This window comes from Barbus barbus (assembly GCF_936440315.1).
Source record: "Barbus barbus genome assembly, chromosome: 31".
Classification (NCBI taxonomy): Eukaryota; Metazoa; Chordata; class Actinopteri; order Cypriniformes; family Cyprinidae; genus Barbus; species Barbus barbus.
Window position 1 is genome coordinate 18062302 of NC_136759.1, and position 19568 is coordinate 18081869.

At 36.7% G+C, this 19568-nt stretch overlaps 1 protein-coding gene across 2 annotated transcripts in view; it reads left to right on the top strand.

Moving 5' to 3' along the window:
• The window catches only part of LOC306851461 (huntingtin-interacting protein 1-like), a 55803-nt gene that overhangs the window by 9722 nt on the left and 26513 nt on the right, over positions 1–19568 (top strand). Inside the window, exons 1-8 of one of the 2 annotated variants that reach the window (XM_079387710.1) lie at positions 211–477; positions 10150–10213; positions 10895–11037; positions 12062–12118; positions 14539–14619; positions 16684–16760; positions 16869–16930; positions 18415–18555. In XM_079387710.1, the coding sequence (XP_079243836.1) occupies positions 460–477; positions 10150–10213; positions 10895–11037; positions 12062–12118; positions 14539–14619; positions 16684–16760; positions 16869–16930; positions 18415–18555 (643 nt within the window). In that variant the 5' untranslated portion in view covers positions 211–459. Of the gene's footprint in view, positions 1–210; positions 478–10149; positions 10214–10894; positions 11038–12061; positions 12119–14538; positions 14620–16683; positions 16761–16868; positions 16931–18414; positions 18556–19568 lie in introns of those variants that run through there. The other variant, XM_079387709.1, reaches the window with a different exon arrangement.

Consider the following 19568-nt stretch of genomic DNA (forward strand, 5'->3'; position numbering starts at 1 on the left):
AGCATTCGTGCTATTTTTGTCTCACTATGTGCAAGACGTTGCATCATCCTTGCAATACAAACATTTCCTCTTGTTTCTTTTTTTAGTGATGTAACATTTGACAGAATTTTGCGTTCTCCTTTTTGTCCTTTTAAGTCAAAAGCTGTGGCTAATGACATAAATGCATGAAGAACTCCTCCTCTAGTCTGTATTTTGTGGTCCGTATCTTTCACACAATGTTTAGTCCAGCGTCTTAAACGCTTCCATTAAACGTTTATGGCTCGCGTTCTTCAGGCTTTTCTAGAGCCATCTGCCAATCTGCTCCTGGGCGCGCGAGAAGGAAATAAGAGAAGGAGAGAGGGACTATAGAGGAGATACTGAACCGGACACATGTTGAGTTAACGGACCGATCCTGCTCCCTCCGCCTCCCTCAGTCTGCTTTTGATTCCCGAGCTTCGCTTCCATAACCCCGTTTGAACTATGGACTCGAATAAAATGGTATGTACTCGACGAAATGTTGATGTTTAGGGGGTGTTAGTGTATATGCACGTTTTGGGGGGTGGGAGGGATTGGCGCTTGCCTGTTCGCGGGGTTGTTTTGTATCGAGGATTGCAACAGTCTTGTGTTTATTTGCATTTAGTAGATTTAGACCGTCGCGGACCATTACGTCTGAACGAGTTGCTGCGATATTTCATATCTTTCAAACATTTCAAAGCACATTTTAGCGATTGTTTGGGCTCATCATGTAGGCTTTTCCCACAACACTCCCGGATTTTAGGAAGTCACAGCCAGTGTGCTAATATAAGCCGTGTTGGTGGGAAATTGCGTTTAAATGGACCTGAATGTTTAAAGAACAGGAACGCACGAACTGTTTTTATCAACTTAAATGGATAGTTTACCCACGAATACATTGTTATTATTTATTCACCCTCATAAGCCTGTACGACTATTTCTTAGTTGCAGTACAAAAGCAGATGCTAGCCAGAATGAGTCACCGTTCACTTTCATGGTATAAAAAATACTCAATGAACGTGAATGGTGACTGAGACTCTGATATGGTAATATCATTCCTAACATCACTTTTTGTGTTTTTAAGAAGAAAGTAAGTAATGCAAGCTTATTAGGGTGAGTAAACGGCGACAGCATTTTAATTTTCTTTTAGGGGTGAACTGTCGCTTTAAGTGTGCAGCAAATATAAACTCTGAGGTTTGAGGGTCACAGAATTTATAGTGTGGACCTAATGTTGGATTTTGACTCTTGAGTGGCTCCTTAGGGTCTAGTGAGATCTGAGACGGTGTATGTACCATTTTTGGACTCATGATTCACTGTTTTGACTTAAATCACTGCGTTCTTCTCTCTGCTTTGACTCCAAGCCCGCTATCAATATTGTATGATATCTGCTTGTTCTCAAATCCCTCATGTCATGCTCTGCTTGACAATGGTATGAAAACATGTCTTTACTTGAGTGGGGTCCTGGGATCTCCACTGGAGATTTTGTTTGTGCAAACCACAAGGCTAAATCAAGCTTTATGGAAAGTCAGTGATTGATGTAAATTGCATTGAAGCAAGAGCAATGCTTGGTTTTGATCTGTGTCTTCTGGGCTTGATTGAGAGGTTTTGATGTGGCCTCAGAAACCTCTTGTTAGCAAGCTCATAAAACTCAAGGTTTCTTTCAGTTGTGCTGTTGTTACAGGTCTTCAGTTCCTTTTCTTTAACCAAAAGGCCTGTGAGGCCTTTTCAGAAACCTGCTCCACTTCATCTGATTTGTTTTGTCTGTGACAAATAAGAACAAGATTTAATCAGATTTTAGGTGAACAATTTATAGGAAAAACTGTATATTTTAGTTGCTGTGATTGGTTACTATGTATTTGAGTTTAATCATTTTTAATCACCATCTAACTATTTATTTAGCTTTGAGATCCACAGATTTGGAGAGATTTAGTATTACAGCTCTTGCTCACCAATGGATCCTCAGCAGTGAATGGGTGCCGTCAGAATGAGTGTCCGAACAGCTGATAAAAACATCACAATAATCGTGAAGTAATCCTCACGACTCCAGTCCATCGGCTAACATCTTGTGAAATGCTTGCTTGTTGTAATAAACAAATTCATCAAACAAACTAAATTTTCAACTCAAATATGAGTCCTCTATCTACAATATTGTCTAGAAACAAACTCATGAATGGCCTGAGGGTGAGAACATTTTCAGCAAATGTACATTTTTGCATGAACTATTCCTTTAAAGCAAGTTAGCTTGAGTAAACCATGCCACACTACAGCACACTGCTGAAACTGAAAAGTCATGTCAAAAGGGTCAGTATTTAACCAGGGCCTGGGGCACATATGCCACCGAATTAAAAAAAAAAAAAAAAAGGCCCTAGATATTTAAAATGTTAGCACATACTTTTTTATTATAGGGATATGTAGTTAAAGGTTTAGTGCAGACATGCCCAAATCAGGGTTGGCCTGTGATGCTGGTGACCTTTGATTTGACCTATATTGATTTGACCTATTTGATTTGTGCTATATCACAGGACCACCATGCTATATCACAGGAGGGGAGGAGGAGGGGGGATAGGAAGAAAACGGCTTTTCATTTCTTGCTTTAATATTTCTGCGTTGTTTTATTTTTACATTGACATGTAATTTAGTGGGGAAAACAAGGAAATAATTGGTCACTTTTATCATACTGTTTACTATATTTATTTGCTAGGTCAGTGTCGATGTGGGTTTTTATTCTTTTGCTGTTTTAAGCTGTAAGGACCTTTAAAATAACTTAAATAATTGGCGAAGTGATATGGACGTGTAATGTGGTTCCCTGAAAATAATTTCAATTTCATTTTAGAAAGTTTGTCAACCAATCTGATTCAAGTATTCAGCAGCCCTGTAAATATAAAGTGCAATAATAAAGGATATGCTTGCATTTGATGTTGGTTAGCTTTTATAATTAGCAGCTGTATTTGGTCAGAGTGAAAATTAAGAAAAACAGAGAAAAAAATACCCTCATAAATATAAAAAATAGACCCGTAAATCAATTCTGCTGGCCAGGTATTGCTGGCATGGTTGTTTAGTGTGGTTGTTTTTTTCCACTCCCAGTCCTAACTAAGTGTTGACTGAATGTTCCCTGAAAGAGGAAGTTTGAGTCATATAGGAGTAAAATGTAAAAATTGTCTTTAAAATGGAAGAAAGAGTAATTTCGTAACCCAGTACACTGTTTCCTTTCACTGCTGTGACCTTTAAGAGAGGTGGAGCGGTTTGAAGAAACTGTGTTAGCTGAAAAAACACAGGTGGCTAAGTGTGAGCGTCAGAACCCCCCCACTCATCAACACGGCAAGAAAGGAGAAGTCTGTGTATGTTCTTGTAGGGTGTGAGAGAGTCTTGGTATTTTCAGGTTGTTCAGACTTAGTTTTGTGAACAGAGGGCCACCTCAGGAAGTCGAGAGGTAGGCTATTTTTAGTTGTTTCAACTTTAGTTTTATACCCACGCCTCAGAAAATGCTGAAGAGAAGCCACAGACCAATCGCTCGCCATCAGCAGTGCTTCTGCAAGCGATTTTGTGCTGGCAGCCTATTCTCTGAACCACCTCAAAGTAGTGAGATTACCCAAAATGGGAAGCTGGGAAGTTGTTTGGGTTGGCCGCAGTGCCCTGTGGAGGACTGTGGGTAGAGTCTGCATTCTTCAGTCAGCCGGATATGAGCCAAGATAGGAAGATCTAAAAGAGACTAAAGAAGGCCCCTGTGAAACTATCTCTGAGACAAGATACTGATATTGATATTGATAATCGGCCCACCCCAAGCATCAGGATTTGATTGGATGTGTCAATGATTATTATTATCATTTGTTTTTTCCGATTTCTTTTGTTTAATGTTCAGTTTTAGTCCATATTTAATGGAAATTTCTGAATTCAAATTAATTTAGCTATTTCTTGGGGTATAAAGTCACAAATGTCAGGGTGAGAAATTGAGAAATAAGCCTCATTAAAAGAATAAAATACTGATGTTATGAATCCATATTAATAATGAAAGGTTGATTTACTTTTATTATTTGGTAATAAGCAGTTAAGCAGGTTCTTTAAAACACTTGTAATATATAACTTTCTGTAATGTATTACACGTTTGTCTGCCAAATTAAAACAAAATGAGAAATTACTTTTAATCAAGATCTCTGACCAAATTATTACGTTCCTTTAAAAAACAAACATAATTTGACTTTTATGATGAGGCGAGGTTAGTTAGTCATGTGGTTAGTCATGTGGTGGTAAGACTCCACAAAAACTTAAAATTTATGATTTAATAATTCATGATACTCGAAAAACATACTTTTTACTTTGAAAAATGCATAACCATTTAAAAGTTTTAGGTCAGAATGAACTTTAAAAAAAGCTTTAATAAAAATTCTGTAAAAACAGTAACATTGAAATATTACTACAATCACACGATCCTTCAGAAATCATTCCGATTTGCTTATCAATGTTAAAATCAGTTGTGCTACTTATTCATTTTTGTGGAAATCGTAATACATTTCAGGATTTTTTGAGCATTTATTTGAAATGCATATCTTTTGTAACATTGTAAATGTCTTTACTGTCACTTTTCATAAATTTGTATGCATTCTTACATAAAAAAAGGTAAAAAAAATGTTTTGACCCCAAACTTTAGAAATGTAGTATATATTCAAAAACATTTTTTAAAAATAATAATTAAAATATACACTCAATGAGAAATGTAGTAAGGAAAATTTATTTTTTAAAACTAGATTTTAAAAAGTTTTTTTCTTTGCTTTATTTTACACACTCCTGTTCTATTTCTATTCTAACACATTCAAGAATAAAATCATCCACCCCCAAATAATAAAGTTCAGGAACTAGTTGTCCACTAATTATTTCTAATAGCATCCCTGCCTGTGGAATTGTGGAGCATCACGGGTTAAAGCATAAACCTCAATATGAGGAGAGCAGTCTCCTCTCCCGGCAGATGGGTCACATGAGAACAGCTGGCCTTAATATCCCTGTAGTGCATTACTCCTGTCTAAGATCCCATTGATTTGATTCATATTGTGCATTTGGCAGATCAATACAACATGACTGTCAGAACGGTTTGCAATGCAGATATTTGCAGATCATCAGTCACATATGCTTTGCTTAACAAGCTTGCGTCAGCTCCATATAGAAAAACTGCCACAGTAATTAAGTGTCTAATGGGTTGATATTGCTGTAGGCGAGAAATTGAATAAACTACTTGTGGCGTAACAGGCTGTTTGGAGAGCTTTCTTTGAAATTCAAAAGCAGGAAATTTAGTTACTCACTCTACTTTCAAGGGAAGAAATAATAAAACGTTTTTTAAAACTGCATCGTTTTTTTTTTTTTTGTGTAGGATGACACTGCATTTCTGAATACAAGTCTGAGTGTCATATACAGTAAAGATTACTCCAGGGCCCTATGAGTCCAAAAAGTTAGTTCTTTCCACTTATAATAAATATAGAACGACATGAGGGTGAGTAACTTATGACAGAATTTTTTAAAATTTTGTATATGGCCTACTGTACCATATTTGATATGCAAATTTTTAAGGTCACCATATTATCAACATGATCAAAGCTTGAGAAACCTGTTGTACACAATCTACTATATGCCTTCAGTTATCTGAAATATAGTTCCTTTTTTATATAAATATGAGCATAAAATGTGATGCATATATTTCAGGAACAGTTATTTGTTCATCTCTGTCATCATTGTGCTGTTTTGCTCCCACAATAAAAACTACAAAGCTTTGATCATAAAACTAGCCTTTTATATCTATTAGTGGAAATCAAAATTAGAGAACAATCTACGAAAGCTTGATTTTTGTCAGAAATAATGTCGTTATCGTTCAAAAAAGGAATTTTAGTTGTGGCTATACCATACTAGTAGAACAGTGTTATACAAATTAGCCAAGGCACTTCCACAAAAACCCTTTATTTTGTGGAAAACACAGTGATTACAACTACAATTTCTGAAGGTTACAGCAGTCAGAATTTAATAGGATGTGTAGAGGGCCTTGCTTTGAATGACTTCAGCACACCTGCAGCCGCAGGACATAACTGCTCTGATGTGATCTTGGTCCACTCTCTTCCACAGTTCGGTAACTATAGTGGGCTTCTTAGCCATAACTTTTGTCGCTAAAGTTTTTACAGAGATTTTCAATTGGGTTTAGATCAGGATTGTGGGCCGCCAATGTTTTCAGATTCAAGGAACGGCTTTACCTCTTGCAGTGTGACGGGGGCATTTTCCTGTTTGAAAATTGCAGGCTGTTTGAGAGATGTGTGCAGGGAAGAAACTGCATGTTGCTGCAGGAGGTTCTGATAGACATTTGCATTCACTCTGCCGTGTAGCTGTCTAAGAGGCCCAACTCCTGCTGCAGAAAACTTAAATCCCTAAATCATGACACTTCCTCTTTCACCTTTTACTGACTTTACACACTTTGGGTCTAGAATTTCCTCAATTTGATGACAAACATAATGTTTCTCATAGGACCCAAATAAATTAAGCTTGCTCTCATCACTGAAGTGAACTTTGGACCAGTTCTCCTCTCTCCACACAACATGCTCCTCAGCAAAGGTGAACTTGGCCTTTTCCTTCTTTCTGCTGATGAGAAGTTTGTTCACTGTGCAGATTTTTCAGTCCAAATTCTCTTAAACATCGAGACGCTGTAAGACAGACCCTTACCCTGTTCTGTGCTAAACTGGAAAGCAATTCCAGCTGCAGTGTTGAACCAACAGTGTTCTTTATCAAGTTACGTTTAGGTTTATGTGCTTCAGAACATGTTTAACTCATGAAATGTGCTTAAGCTGCGCTTTTACTCCTGATAGGATAACTTCAAATAGGACTAAGCAGGTTCTCGAATTTTGATCTCCACTATATATGCATTTTCTGTTTTATTAAAGTTCTAATTGATCATTAATTTATGAGCTATCAGAATTTGGTCTTACTTTTTGGCCATACAAATATCAACAGCTGCATCAAATTTATTTGGGTGTTTTTTTCCCCCCATCTTTGAATATGAGCTCAATATCCAGACCGTATGATCCATAAAAGCCTGAAGTATCAAATATTATAAAAAAAAAAAAAAATAATTGTCTGAATGTTCAATAAACTTCCATTTATTAAATTCAGTTTCATATCTCAGGCTTTACAGGGTTAAGTATGTGATGACATATGCTCATCTTTGCTTGTAATCTTTCCCAGTTTATTTCTCTCTTCTTACTTTAGTAAGTGGTTATCACTTCATCTTATCATTTGCCTGTGCCTGTGAGAGAGAGAACGGGGCGGGATGCCAGTAAATTCACTCGCCAGTGCCAAAAGCCCTGGGCAGCTGGCACAACTCATTCACATAGACGACAAAGTCTTAGTGTGGACAAATTAGGTCACACCTTTCCTCACACCAGCGTCACAATCTCTTAGCTGCTGTTTATCTACTCCTTTTATGGTTTAAAGGTCTTCATTTCCTTATAATGGAAATTTATTGATGTGATTTCTACTGATTACCTTTTTATAGACTTGATGGCTCGTAGACTGTTTTAGTCATATATCAGCTCTGAATGCATTATTGGTTGTTGGAGAGGGATGGAAGAAACCCACTTCTCAAGAGCATTGCCTAAAAACATTGTTGGGTTGGTCCATAAGAAACCTGGATGGATTTTTCCAATCTGCTGTCCTATCTTCATCCTTGTCCTCATGTTTGAGATCACAGCTGTGACTGTGACTGCTCATCCAATAGATCCATCCTGTCTACACAAAGCCATGCCTTGTCACCTTTAACAGTGTGTCTGACCGCAGAAGCCGGCACAGGGAAGAAGACCGAACTACACACTACAACAGCATTCTCTCAGCATCCTTGCCAGCATTTCTTGTCAGGATGATCCCTGGCCTCTTCAACAAAATGTATTTTTTGGTCCAGAGCGAAGCATTTTCAAAGTTTACACTCATAATTACACTCATAATCAGTAATTTTTTTGTGTTTTAATAGTAAAAACGGTAATATTGTGAAATATTACTATGATTTAAAATGACTGTTTTCTATTTCAGTATATTTAAAATGTAATTTATTCATGTGATGCAAAAACTCAAGCTCATTGAAGACAAGTAAACAGTCAGTGATTTAATAAGAAACAAGCAATAGGACAAAAAAAAACTACAGTAGAACAAATAAGAAATGCTACATACATTGTATAAAGTAGTCAAATGTATAAAAACACTGCTTATTCTTCACTGTGTAAATTAAATAGGCCTACATATTTCTTCTCATTAAAGTTGCAAACGTGATTTAATCAAGATTAGTGTTGGGTGTAACGAAGTGTCTACTTTTAAATGAACAAATTCAAATGTTCAAATTCAAAATTCAAATTCAAAAATTGATATTATCTGATTATGTAATCCGTATGAAACTAAAGCAAGGTACAGTCTTTCCCTGTCTGAGCTCATTATATGCAGTCACCTGCAGGCAAACGCCCTCACCTAGATACAAAAAATAGATTAAAAAACAAATTCAAGATTCGTCTAATTTTCATCGTTTCTGAAAGAAGACCTGTTATGAGGAATAAGCCGGAATTTACCTCAGAAGATCAGCGCGATCTGACGTGGATTTATTCAGCGGAGGAGATCATTTCTGTCATTTATTCTTACCTACATTAGTCTTATTTTTACATAAACCTGTACGGATTTTACTAGTTGGGCTTTTTCTGAACATCTTGCCAAACTGAAACTGCTTTTTTGTTACTTCTATTTGTTAACCAAAGAAGGTTACAATTTTGAAATTCTGATATGTTTAAGTATTACAGTTGTTTTAAAGCTAAAAAGCTAAACTATTCTATGTTTGACTCAAATGGAAAGAATAAGGAGAATAAATTTAATTTCTGTTGTCTATGCTTTATAGGGATTTTAAAGATGTAGCCTAATTAGCGATTTGAATAATTAAGTTACTTATTGAGTAACTAAATTACTTTTCAGAGTAATTAGTAAAGTAATTTAAATACAATATTGATGATGTAATTAGTAATAGTAATTAATTACTTTTTGAAAATAACTTACCCAACACTGATCAAGAGCAGTGAGATTTTCTCTCTTTTTAGATTAACGTGAATGACAGACTACAGGAATATTAGCCTGCTGTCACTTTAAGAGCTGCCCGGATCCAATATACTGTTACGCATGCGTTTTCTTTCTCAGCTGTTTGTTTTTACTTAAGACCTAAATTACTGTGGATACAAGGATACTTGTAAAGATGGGCGTTTTGACATATAAATGTGTGTAGCCTATTTAACCATTCAAAGCCTATAAAGCGGCAAAATAACTCTGTTCAATACTCCAGCACTTTATGAGCACTGTCTTGTGCGTGCATCTCTCTGACAGTGTGTGCATATAACGAATGATTAAGTTTCAACGGCTTAAAATTACTTGCAAATAATGCATGCAAATAATATTTTTCATGACCACATTGCACAGCAAAGTCACATGAACATGTAATCATGGGTCTGCTCTGTAACACATAGATTGCCTAGAGATGTTTTAGAACTAAAGCATTTGTTTCTCTAAATAAAAGGAGTTTCAGACATTTTAGAGGAAGCATGACTGAGAGACTCGACTGCCCTGCCACACCTTAATTGGCTCATGCAACCATGTGCATTATCTGATGGGCCGATAACGGTTCATTACGTTCAGCTGACCATGCCGAAAATATGATGCTTGTTTAAACAGGAACACTGTTTACGTTGTGAAGGTACCTAGAACTGATGGCAATTTGGCATCTGTGAAAGGAACAGGAAAGAAAACATATGGCTAATGCTTTCTCAATATCTCTCACGAGTTTGTTCTGCATCAGAGCTCTCGATGTTGTCAGTGTATATATATGGTTGAGAGATGAATCATAAACTAAAAGGATGATGTAGCCCAAGCGGTAATAGTGTTTTAGGTCATGCTGCCTGTCAAACACTCCTTGAGCTCAACTTCATTGGTATTCAGTGGCGGTTGCGCAGCGGTGGTTAAAGTTGCTCAATAAGGCTCTAGTGAAACACTAAAACTCACTGTTTGCCTCAGCACACAGGAAGACTCTTCTGCCATGAGCTGGTGTTTAACCTTTAACATCGCTGAAGGAAAGGCCCCAAAAATTCATTTTCTTTCTGTCTTCCTCTTTTGCAGGCGGTGAGCATCAACAAAGCCATCAACACACAGGAGATTGCTGTCAAAGAGAAGCATGCCAGGAATATCCTTTTGTTTGTGACTGAAGGAATGTGAGGGAATTATGATGCTTATTTTGATGAATAAGCATACGGAATCACCCTATAACTTCAAAATAGACAAAACTCAAATCTACCGGTTGACATTGGCATCTCTAAACAACCAAATAACCATAGTTTTAACGTTCTTTTATGTTGTTTTAGTAATTAATTTTATTTTAATTTTTATTTAGAGGTATCTGAATTGAGAGTAATATGGGGTATTTATTTTATAAACTTGAGCATTTAAACTTTTGTGTTATGTTATATGTTATACACACCAATACTGGACATACTAATTATTCAGCCAATATTTGGCAACGGTGACTTTATCAGCGTGACCCCCATAACTGTTTTCATCATCCCAAAATATGTTTAAACATTAGGAATTGTACTCATGGAAATGACTAAAATAGTCAAACCTGTTCATTAGAAGGGGGTGTCCCAATACTTTTGTCCATATAGTGTATGTGTAACTCCATGTTGCTGCACATCAGTGTTTCTTTTCTCCAGTACTTATTATTCATTTATATGATGCAGTTTGGTTAGTCCTTCTTCCAGAAGGCTGGTTCAGGTATCTAGAGTATCTGGATAAAGATGCAGACATCTCAGAGAAGCAGAATTTAAATTCCACACCCCTCAGTTTTGTCCTTGACTGGTGACTTCACCGTCCATATTGGGCACGCATCATGAGAAGGGGGCTCACACATTCTGGCTTGCAGTCAACCGCCTGCCCCTTTCCAGCAATGCTGTGCTCTGCTGGAAATTTTGCCATGTCTTCCACAAGCTGCTGAGGGACGGCCATCCAAACGTGAGTACATACAGCCGTATTATCTCTTACAAGTCTAATTCCACCTCACACTCACTTTCTCTCAATCTGTTTGTTAGTTGATATCTGGCTCTTCATTTTTAATTCATTTACTTTTCTCACACACTCAAAACAGTTCCCCATAGCAAACGCAGCGTGCGTGCGTGCGTGTGTGTGTGTGTGTGTGTGTGATCCATATTGAGCAAACTCTCACAAGCCCTGTTCCAAAAACCTAATCAGCTGTCTGCTTAGACAGGATTTTAAGGCATCATAGGCACACTCATGACACACAATCTGTTCAAAAAGGTAGGCAGCAGCATTATGCAGCCATCTATGATACCTTTTGGCAAAATTCAAGGCAGTGCTGCAAATGCAGAGTGTTCAGTCCAAAATAGTCATATTTCATTCCATACTGAAAATTATCAATATAAATTATTCAGTCTAATTAAAAAGAGACTATTTTGCCCAATATTTGTGTGTGCTATGCTAATACTCGTATACAGTATATCGCATATTGGCCATAAAACACCCTGCTCTTTTGATATCTACATTTTAAGTTTGAAAACGTTTTAAACTAATTTTTTTTAATTTGTTTTATTTTATTTATTTTGAGGTACATTATTGGAGGATTAGGTATCTTTTATTTAAACATGGAAGTAATTTTAAGCTTGCTTTTTATTTCATTTTATTTTGAGGATAAAATTTAGGTATTTTATTTTGAGGTTTTTGTCTTTTTTTTTTTTAAGGGTAATATGAAGTATTTTTTATTTAATTTTGAGTTATCCAATTTGAAGTTAATATTAGTTATTTTATTTTGAGATAATTAGAGGTAACTGTTGTATTTTATTTTGAGGTATCTAATTTAAAGATAATATGTGGTATTTATTGTAGTTTATTTTGATTTATCTAATTTGAGGGTAAAATTTTGTATTTTTTTTAGATAATCATATTTTAGGGTTAATTAGAGGTATCTATTTTATTTTTAGAATGCTGTCTCAATGCTTCCTCCATCTCTCTGTCACCTCAGGTCATTAAGGACTCCATGCGGCACAAGGCTGACCTGAACGACATGAGCAGGATGTGGGTAAGTGTGTGAATACAAGTTGTGACTGCAGGTTTTAATGATTTCCCACTAAATCGGAGGCTCGGCTCAATATAACTCTGTCGTATTGAATGATGCCCTGTTGAGTTCCCTCGAGTTTTCATCTCATTGTGGAAACTGTCAGTCGGTCAGTCAGCAAGTCATTTCGTTACTGCTGATTGACAGCTGAATAGCTTGGCATTCTGTGTATGAGTCAGACACACTAACCTCAGCGCAGAGATGATCTGTAATTAGCAAACGATGACGTGAGAGCGTGTTTCTCACTCTGGAGGAGTGCTTACAGAGCTTTGCTTGTTATGAGTGTACCAGACAAACATCCCTGATATCTAATGAAGTGTGATGTTGGATGTTTCCATTCTTTTTGGTCTTTTATCTAGAATTTTTATTTGATGATGTTCTGCACAGTGGTCAGCTGCTGTTATTTTTTTTATTGTGCTTTATTTATAAATTAATTGTTTGACTGATATATCAGAATATCTAATAGGAGACAATATATTCCAGATAATGTTTTCTTTATTAAATACAATATAAAATGTATCAAATTTAATAGTTTTTCTTACATGGCATAAATGGGTGTTTATATACAAAAATCTGCAGCTGTTACATTACCGATTTGGGGAGAAAATTTAATTGTGATTTTTTTCTGATAAACAAGAAAAAACCTCCATGTTTTTCTGGATTATTATTTTAATGGTTTCATTAAATGTTCAAATGTTTCAAAAGCATCTCTAATTAATTTGTTTTATAAAAATAATTATTTTATTTCTTTTTTTATTTTCAGAAATACTGTGTTGTGTATTTAAATTGTTCTGGTAAATAAATTCTGGTAAATTTTTTTTTTTTTGGTAAGTATTTCTATATAAAATAATGTTTTTAATTATTTAATTAGTGGTAGTAGTACTATCATTACATTTAAGTAATATATTTCTGTCACAGTTCCTTCAAGTTAAACCAAACGTTTATTTTGATGGGTGGCTGTGAAGACTTTTAAGTTTCTGTTTGTATTTGATATGACGATCGTTTTTCTCAAAAGAAATGGTAAGATGCTAATGAAGTGATTCTCAGAGCAGTTCTAGAGATCATGTTCATGCGTTCATGTCCTCGTATATTGAGACGGCAGAGGCTGGAAACGTTTCAAAAGTTATAACTTCAAACGTTTATTTTGGTGGAAAATCACAGGAAGTCCCTAAAGCTTGTCTTTTGTTTGTTAATAGTCTTTTGTTTGTTAATAGTCTTTTTATTAGTAGTAGTATTATTACAATAGCTGCTTCTCATTTTTCAAGTTTGGGAAGATGGTTGGCACATTTTAAGTTTCCGAATGCATGTTATAAGCTTTCCAAACTCAGAGCAGATACACAAATGAGATTGTATGGAGCAGTATTTACTCTAAAGTGAGCCGATCTAAGATACTGAAACACTGGATCATGAGCTCCTCACAGTGTTGCACTTCACTCTGAAACACAGTCTATATATGTATATATGATTATATTTTGATAATTGCATTAAACCATATTGCAATTTCAGACTTATTTCTATTAATTGAGCAGCCCTGATGCAGTGGCTTGTGAATGCCGTTTCATGTTGACTTTAGCATCATTGTCAGCAATGCAAGTGTTTCTAATGCAGTTTATGATCAGCTGTGTATCACTGGCCAACAGGCAGGGTCAGATGGAACTGCAAATTTTGTTTACTGGAAAGACCTTTACGCTCCATTCACACGGGGCATCGGCATCAACGCTTGACGGAGGGCGTGTTTGAAGCTTGCTGACGCACCATCATAGTGACAACAGCCAATCACATACTTTTCTAGTGTTGCATGAACGGGATTGGCCAGTGTGTGCGCAAGGGTATTTGCACAAGGCGATCTGATTGGCTGACGCCTGCGTTGGCGCTTGAAAAGTTGAAAAGTTTTCAACTTCTGCTGCGAGCAACGCCATTGAAGCGATGCGACGGATCTACTATTCAGTTCGGCAACGCTTGACGTCACTCCATTCAAAGTAAACGAGAGGCTTTGACGCCGACGGCCCATGTAAATGGAGCGTTAGTTGTATCCCTCCAAGTATCTGCTGATAACGGGCTGCAGGATTAGACTGGGGAGAAACATCTGTTCCCTTCCTTTTATGATGTCAACGTAAGTGGTGAAGGGAACAGGAAGTGAAAGAATGAGCTCATTAACTTGACTCGCAGCTGGTCCTGTTCTGTGTGTACACCAAACATGTTAACAAACACCAAACATGACCTTAATCTGCCCACAGTGACTCATACTTTGAACTGTGAAGTGAGCTGATGAGCTGAGAATGAGAAGAGGACTCATTAGCTGCTTCAGAAGGGCAACAACATCATTTCCTTTTGAAGAGTACAATGTTTTTCTTGACCTCACACTGCTCTCTCTCTCTTCTCAGGGTCATTTGAGTGAAGGCTACGGCAAGTTGTGCAGCATCTACCTCAAACTGCTCATCACCAAAATGGAGTTTCACATCAAAGTGAGTGATTGAGGCCTCGAAGGAGATTTCAGCAGAACATCCATCTTCTAACTCTCCTAACTCTTGTCATATCTTTATTTCTAGTCTCAATTCAGTTATTTTGTGACCTCATGACAACTAAATGTTAGTCCTAAAAAAATAACAAAAATTGCCACAAAAAAAGGAATATAAGGAAAATTAATCTGCATTGTTAACCCTTTTGATCTTTTAAAAAATTGACAATCTAACCTTTCATTGGATAATAATAATTTAAAATGGGGGGAAATATTATGAAATGTTTTTCTCAAATACACATTGGACACAATTATTGGCACCCCTTGAAATTCTTATGAGTAAAATATCTCTGAAGTATATTCCCATTCATATTCACAATTGTGAGCACTCCAGGGTGATTATGAACATGAAGTTATCCAGCCATGGCTTTCTGTTTCACAGAAATATAAATAGGAGGGAAAACAAAGCCCTTAATCATCCATCACAATGAGACAAAACCAAAGAATATATTTCTGATGTGCAGCAAAAGATAATTGAGCTTCACAAATTAGTGAAGTGGCTTTAAGAAAAGAGCTAGAGCAGTGAAAATTCCCTTTTCCACCATCAGAGCAATAATTAAGAATTTCCAATCAACATAAAATGTTATGAAACTGCCTGGAAGAGGACGTGTGTCTATATCGTCCTAATGCACGGTGAGAAGGAGAGTTTGAGTGGCTAAAGACTCTCCAAGGAACACAGCTGGAGAATTGCAGAAAATAGTCGAGTCTTGGGGTCAGAAATCCTTTAAAAAAATAGTCAAACAGCGCCTACATCACCACATGTTGTTTGGCAGGGTTTCAAGAAAAATTCTCCTAGCTCATCCAAAAACAAACTCCAGCGTATTCAGTTATCAGACACAACTGGAACTTCAAATGGGACTGGCTTCTATGGTCAGATGAAACTAAAAAATTATATTTTTAGCAGCAAACACTCAAGATGGGTTTGGTGAACACCGGGATAAACGTGCCCCATGTGTACAATGAAATATACTGCTGTATTTTTGATGTTGTGGGCTTATATTTCTGCTGGAGGTCCTGGACATCTTGTTTAGACACATGGCATCATGGATTCTATCAAATACCAACAGATAAAAAAATCAATAAGTGACTGACTCTGTTAGAAATCTTATAATGGGCCATGTTTGTTGGGGTGGTGATGGCGCAGTGGATAAGACACATGCCTTTGGTGTGAGAGACCCGGGTTCGAATCCACTGTGAGACACCAATGTGTCCCTGATCAAGACACTTAACCCCTAGTTGCTCCAGAGGCGTGCGACCTCTGACATATATAGCAATTGTAAGTCGCTTTGGATAAAAGCGTCAGCTAAAATGAATAAATGTAAATGTAATGTTTGGATCTTCTAACTGTACAATAATCCAAACACAAACCTCAAAAACAACACAAAAATGGGTCACTGAGCACAAAACCAAGCTTCTGCTGGCCATTCCAGTCCTCTGACCTGAACCCTGTAGAAAATGAGTGAGGTGAACTGAAGAGAAGAAGCACCGTCATGGATCTGGGAATCTGAAGGATCTGGAGAGATTGTGGATGAAAACAATGGTGTCTGATCTCTTGTCAGGTGTTCTCTAACCTCATCAGGCATTATAGGAGAAAATTTAGAGCTGTTAAACTGGCAAATGGAGGTTTCAAAAAGTATTGAATAAAAGGGTGTCGTTAATTGTGACCAATGTGTATTAGAGAAAAATATTTATTTAATAATATTTCCCCCATTTTAAATTCTTATTATTCAATGAAAGGTTAGATTTTTGTGAATTTTTTTTAAATAAAAGATCAAAAGGATTAACAATGCAGATTAATTTTCACGGCCGCCTTTGTTCATATTTACCAAGGGTGCCGATATTTTTGGCCATGACTGTATATATATTACAGATTTTTTTTGTTATGTTTGGCCCTGCTTCTGCGTCAATACAGGAAAGAAAATTGCATTTGTGAAGCCATTTCATGAGTATTTTAAAAGGTTGTGCTGTCAGACTCTCACAAATATAACATTTACCCCACTTACTTTTCCAGAATCCTCGTTTCCCAGGCAACCTTCAGATGTCAAACAGACAGCTTGATGAGGCGGGTGAGAACGACGTCAATAATTTGTGAGTATTGCTTTGTTTCTGACAAGATTTGTTTCTTTTCAGCCTGTTTTATTAAATAAAGTTCTATAATTGCTCTGTGTGTTTGTTTCCTCTCCTCTCAAAACGTAGCTTCCAGTTGACGGTGGAGATGTTTGATTACTTGGAATGTGAGCTGAACCTATTCTTAAATGGTAAGTTTAAAGTGGAGTGCAGATGTTTGAGCACCAGAAGAGTCCTTGGTGGTTATTTGGATTATGCTGTTATCTAAGTAGATTGTAGGCAGGCAAATACAGCTTACTCCACCCCAAAATTAAATTTTTTGTCATGAATCACTTATCCCCATGTCGTTCCAAACCCGTAAAAGCTTAGTTTGTCTTCGGAACACAATTTAAGATATTTTGAATGAAAACTGGGAGGCTTGTGACTGTCCCATTGACTGCCAAACAATTAACACGGTCAACGCACAGAAAAATATACAAAACATAATCAGAATAGTCCGTCTGCCATCAGTGGTTCAACCGTAACGTTATGAAGCTATGAGAATACTTTTTGTACGGAAAGAAAAAAAAACTACTTTATTCAACAATTCATCTCCTCTGTGTCAGCGTAGCGCCATTTTGGAGAATATCCGCTGGATTTACTCACGGTTACGTCTTCTATGTTTGTTTACGCTTTGATTTGAACGAAAACAGGGTATCCTTGTGGTGCGGCTGACACAGAACAGCATACGCAGTTTGCATCCAACGGATATTCTCCAAAATGGCACTATGTAAGTACATAAGTGATTAATGTCAATTAAAATTTTGAGGTGGAGTAACCCTTTAATATACTTGAATAGAGAGAGACTGGAATCTCTGAAAATACCTCACAGTAAAGAATAGCTAATGTGCATTCTAGAGTTAAAAACAAGTGACATCTCTATTTGGATAGATATTTCTGCTGATACAGGCAGTAAAATCTAGCTGGAACACTGATAGATCTCAGTGTGCCTGTGCTGGAAGCATTAGGGAGTCAAGTTAATGTGAGTGTTGTTGGCTGAAACACAGCTCCCTGGCACAGGAAACCACACCTCTCTGTGTGCTGAGAAGACGGGGTCTCACAGGAGCCTGCATCACTGTTCACCAGAGAGACGGAGGGAGGGAGTGTGGGGATGAATGTGAATGAGGAAGTGGGCAATGAGTGGGATAGATTGAGAAAAGCCGCATGTTGGGAATGGCGTGAAAAGGGGATTCATACAATAAAATAATACAACTTGCCAATTAAGAAATGGAGGCTGTTTAGAGTATTTCAAACGTATGTTTTTAGGTAGTAGGGGAAATATTATTTATAACAAAAGCATATTACAAAGAAAAATAAGTGTGTATTTTAGTCTAAATTAATGTGCATATTATATCTTATTTACATAACGTGTGCTATATACATTAAAAAACAAATAAAATGTAAAAATTGCATTATAAATGATTTATATATTATACATATTATAACTTATTTTACATGAACGATTCTGGGGGAAAAAAGTATATTATTATAAATAGTTAATATAAATGATCAATTAATTATGTGCACAATTGATGTTAATAATTTATAATAATAGTTATAATTTTGTTAGAGCATGACAGAAAGGTTTTAGTATCTATGGAATGATGGGAGTGTCTTGATTTTTTTTATTCTTCAGTGTTCAGCTCGTTGGATATGTCTCGCTCCGTGTCGGTGACGGCAGCCGGTCAGTGTCGCCTGGCCCCTCTTATCCAGGTCATTCTGGACTCTAGTCATTTGTATGACTACACCGTCAAACTGCTCTTCAAACTCCACTCCTGTGAGTTCATAAATCACATCTCTCTCTTCACACACACAAAGGCTATGCTCAGAAGTGGGCCAAATTTGCTTTTTTGCTTATGTTACTCAGATCTTAACAATGTGAACAGCACAAATCATATGGAATCTGTTTTTTGTTTTTTAGATTCTGATTCGGGCCACTAAGGCTGTGTTCACACTGCAAGCATTATTGCTCAATTCTGATTTAATACTCAGATCCGTTTGTTCACATGATCAGTTTTAAATGTGATGGAAAAAGATTGCAGTGTGAACGAATGACTGCAGAACTGACCTGCATAAGCAAAAGAATGATAACAAGACGGCATGAAATGCGCTGTCATATGGAAGTGAACAGGTCACTGAAGTAAGCGTTTACGGGCTCGTTTATAAGCTGATGTGCTGCGAAAGCCTGCAAATTCGTGAGCAGGCGATAAGGAGGACAAAGATCAGGAGAAAGAAAGCAAAATTTTTAAATATTTACTGGACAATCCAGTAAGTTCTAAAGCACTGTCTCTTTGTAATACACCGTAAAACAATTCACTGAGTGATCAAAGAAGTACGTTGTGTAAAATCTTTGGAGTGACTCCTGTCAGTCAACATCAATCTAGAATGACGTAAAAGTCGCATAAATTCATTTTGGCTGTTCAGACTGCTGTCATGTTGCAAAACATCTGACCTGAATCTGATTTAGTACCACAGATGGCAGTGGCCCAAATTGGAATTGAAAAGATCGGGTTCAGTGTGGATTGTGCTGTTCACACTGTCATGAAGCTAAAAGAGTTACATGAGCAAAAAAAAATCTGATTTGGGCCACATTTTCCTGCAGTGTGAACATAGCCTAACATATTTAATACTTAATCGGATACAGGTCGGATGTTTTGCAATGCGACCATAGTCTGAACTTAGTTTTTATTTATTATTATACTTGTATATTGTTGTAGGGAAGTTGTATTTGTTTTGTATTTAGTGTTGTTCCTTTGGCTATTATAACAACATTTTATCAAAATAGAACGT